General features: G+C 50.9%; 1 protein-coding gene across 1 annotated transcript; it reads right to left on the bottom strand.

The window, feature by feature from the left end:
• Positions 1-1,334: 1,334 nt before the first annotated feature.
• Positions 1,335-3,638, bottom strand: LOC145413661 (uncharacterized). The gene has a single exon (XM_080283318.1). The coding sequence runs from the start codon at positions 3,636-3,638 to the stop codon at positions 1,335-1,337; it is 2,304 nt and encodes a 767-aa protein (XP_080139444.1).
• Between the last annotated feature and the right edge of the window lie 293 nt (positions 3,639-3,931).

The raw sequence follows: 3,931 nt of genomic DNA, 5'->3' as shown, positions 1-3,931 counted from the left end.
AGGAGGGTCTACATCAGGTCGAGACCCCAGGCAAGAGGGTCTCCCTGCAACGCCTCAGCGGATCGGACCCGGGTTGAGTCTCCCCCCAGCGGGTACGGTGATTCCCGCCACGGGTAGAGCCCCCGGAGGTCCTTTTAAAGTGACAGAGTGATATCGCCCCAGAAAACCGGGCAAGATCAGTGACATCCCCTCCTATATCCGAGAAAGTGAAACCGGGACAGTGAGAGAGTGACTGAATTAGAGGGATCCCACCCGGAAGTGCCTGTGATTACCCCAAACTCACCTGCCCTTTATTAAAGACTATAATTCTGGACCCGTGAGTTTAGTGTTGTTCCCCCAGCCCAGAATAGAGGAGTTCCCCCTTGCCAGTGTACAAGCATATAGACAAGATTGAAAAAGTTCTAAGGGCCGCTACAAGATGGATACCAAGCTTAAGGGACCTAAGCTACGAAGAAAGACTAAATAAACTGGAACTACCAACACTACAGGAGAGAAGGAAAAGAGGTGACATGATAATACTAAGTGCACATCAGGAAAGGAGAAAATAGACATAAATGATTACTTAACATATGGAGAAGCATCAGCAAGAGGACACTGCAAAAAACTGCATAAGAAGAGAGGTGATAAAGACGTAAGGAAATTCAGTTTCCCAAACAGAGCAATTGATCAGTGGAATGCACTACCGAATGAAATAGTGTGTGCCAAAACAATTCACAAATTTAAGGATATGTACGATAAATATGGTTTAAGACACGGGACAGTACGAGCTTGACTCATTCCTGTAAAGATACAATTAGGTAAGAACAATTAGGTAAGAACACAGACCTGCACACACACACACACACACACACACACACACACACACACACACACACACACACACACACACACACACACACACACACACACACACACACACACACACACATTACAAAACTCCTCTCCCAACCGATGTGGTCCTGCAGGAAAATCATCGCCACTAGAGAAGTACGATATATTTTTTTTTATCTTTTTACCTCTTTCTGTCAGTACATTTACACATACATATATGTTGTTATTTACCTCAACACAAATGACAGGGAAAAAAATTCTGTTTCTGTTGCTAGCAACAGGTATTGTGTTCATGTGTGGTTTCCGAGAGGACTAAAAACTAAAAAGAAGTAATTATATAAGATAGTTGTTGGTATAAAATCGAAGAAACCGTAGCTAGCAAGCATAAAACATGTTCGCGCGCTAAGGGAAAATGGTTCTTGGTTCTTGGTGTTGAGTTAGGGCTTTCAATTCCGAGGGGGTCGGAGGAGCCCTTCCGGTGGCTTATGGAGCAGATGTCTTGCCTAGATGCGATGCAGTTGCCTGGACTTCCTTAAGAAGACACACACCAAACGAATGACAGGATACCTTAGGGGACTGTTCAGACCCACCCCTCCAAGGAGTACTGGCAGAGTGAAGTCTCGCACACCTAAGATAGACAGACGATCCCTCAATTCTGTGCGCATGGAGTGAAATCTTGGACAGTGCAAAAGAAAGTGGGCAATTGTTTCCTCTTGGTCTCTGCACCACTGGCAGTAAGGGTCCGGCACCAGGCGTAGGCGGTGGAGATGGGACGCCAGACCAACGTGTCCAATGCGCAGTCTGGTGAGTGCCACGTCCAAGGCACGAGCAGTGGAACGGGCCCAAGGGTGACAAGAGGAGTCCGTGCGGTAAGCCCCTAAGGTGGAGGAGGGGAGCTCTGCTGCCAATTCTGAGTCCCAGGCCTTTCCACTAGCAACCGTCAGAAGCCTGCTACAAGTTGCCTCTTGAAGTGGAAGAGTGTCCACTGCTGCTGAGGTCAAAGCCAGCCTTGCAGCCCTGTCGACTATCTCATTGCCCCTGATGTCCACATGAGATGGTATCCGCTGTAGGCGAAGTACCCAATTCTCCTGGAGAAGTTGACTCAGCAGGGTCTGGATCTCGTAGAGGAGATGTCTCGCTGACTGTGCCTTGGGGGACACAATAAGGTGCAATGCTGCCAGACAGTCTGTATAAATGACCACCTTCTGAGGTTGGAGATGTGCCTTGATGAAGGCCAAGGCCTTGAAGAGGGCGAAAAGTTCCGACGTGACACTATCATGAAGTGCAGCCAAGCGCCATGTTTGGCAGAGAGAAAGGTCCACTAAGTATATTGCCGCAGCAGATGCTGCGGGTGTTGTGGTGTGTGAACCGTCAGTAAATACTTCAAAGTATCCCGCATACACCGTGTCCGACAGCTCTCTGTACAATGCTGGTGCTAGATGTCCATCTTGAGATTTGTCAAAAGACTCCGACAGGCAGAATGATACTAGAGATGAGAGGTCCCTCCAAGGTGGTGTTGGGGGCACTGAGGGGAGGGGCTGACGGAGTGGTGGTGGCAGAGAGAGGGACCTGTACGCCCAGAGAGCCCTGATCAAGAGTGGCTGGCGGGACCTCACAGGCCAAGCAGGATGTGACAAAATGACACCCGCCTCCTCGAAGAGCACTGGTAAAGGGTGATGGCGGGAGGAGTGTTGTATGGCCTGGTAGCGGCGGCAAACGAGCTTCGACCTGGTGACATGTAGAGGAGGGACACCACTCTCCGCCTGCAAGGACAGCACGGGGGAAGAACAAAATGCGCCCAGGGCAATGCGTAGGGCGGTATTTTGTATCGGGTCAAGTTTTCGCAACTGAGTGGAGGATGCTGAACCATAAACTGAGCACCCGTAGTTAATCTTTCCCAAGATGGCAGCACGGTAGTAGCCTAAAAGAAGGTCACGGTTGGCACCCCATTTAGACCCTGCTACACTCTTCATGACGTCTAGCCTCTTGGCGCAGGATGTTCGGAGGTATTCTATGTGGTGACGCCACGTAAGGACTGGCCCATCCAGACGAAGTCCCAAGAAGGTGTGAGTACGGACTACAGGAGGAGATTCAGTGCCTATCCTGACCACCGGCTGAGATGGCATGCGACGCAAGGTGAAGGCCATCACGGCACACTTTGACACCCCGATCTCCAGATCCCATTGGTGAACCCAGTCCTCTAGAGTTGAGACAGCCGCCTGAAGTCTCCTCTGTGCACCTTCCATGGTGGTGTCCCTGCTAATGATAGTCACGTCATCTGCATAAACCAATGTGGAGACGTCCGGATGGTTGGGCAGGTCTGACATCAAAACATTGAAAAGCAAGGGGCTGAGAACTGAGCCTTGGGGCACCCCTCTACGGATGGGACGAGGAGAGGAAGTGGCCCCACCAACAGATACGACATAACTCCTGCCATCCAGATAGTTGACAAACCACGCCAACACTGAACCAGAGACCCCAAGGCGGGAGAGCTTATATAGGATGCCAGTATGTGGCGATGAGTCAAAGGCCCCCTTGATGTCCACGAAAAGGGCCAGCATATATAGCCCCTTGCGGTACGTGTCGTGGATCAGGTATTCCAGCTGGCAGAGTATGTCCAAGGTGCCCTGGCATGGGCGAAAACCACATTGTTCCTCTTTAAGAAGGGATCTAGATTCTAGCCACCATGACAGGCGACGAGCCACCATCCTCTCCAGCAGTTTCCCTACACACGAGAGAAGGGCGATGGGCCTGTACGAAGATGGCTTGGTCGGGTCCTTGCCTGGCTTGAGGAAAGGCAGCAGCATTGAGGACTTCCATTCCACCGGGAATATTCCCTGGCTCTAGCTGCGATTATAAATGTGAAGGAGGCAATCCTGCAGGTTGGGTGTCAGTCGCTGGAGGAATTCATTGGTCACAGAGTCTGGGCCCGCCGCCCTACCAGTCCGAAGGGCAGACAAGGCGGAGACAAGTTCTGAGGCAGTGAAAAGATTGTCTAGACCAGCAGTTGCAGGGGAAGAGACGCTTCGTTGTATTGCCTCCTCGTACACCGTGGAAGAGGGCAAAGCAGATGGATGGCCGAGCTGGGTGTCGAAAAATG

This window comes from Coenobita brevimanus, chromosome 97 (genome assembly GCF_032717465.1).
Source record: "Coenobita brevimanus isolate Jiangsu-jjx chromosome 97, ASM3271746v2, whole genome shotgun sequence".
Classification (NCBI taxonomy): Eukaryota; Metazoa; Arthropoda; class Malacostraca; order Decapoda; family Coenobitidae; genus Coenobita; species Coenobita brevimanus.
Note: the sequence above shows the minus strand (reverse complement) of the source record. Positions and strands in the feature narration are given on the sequence as shown.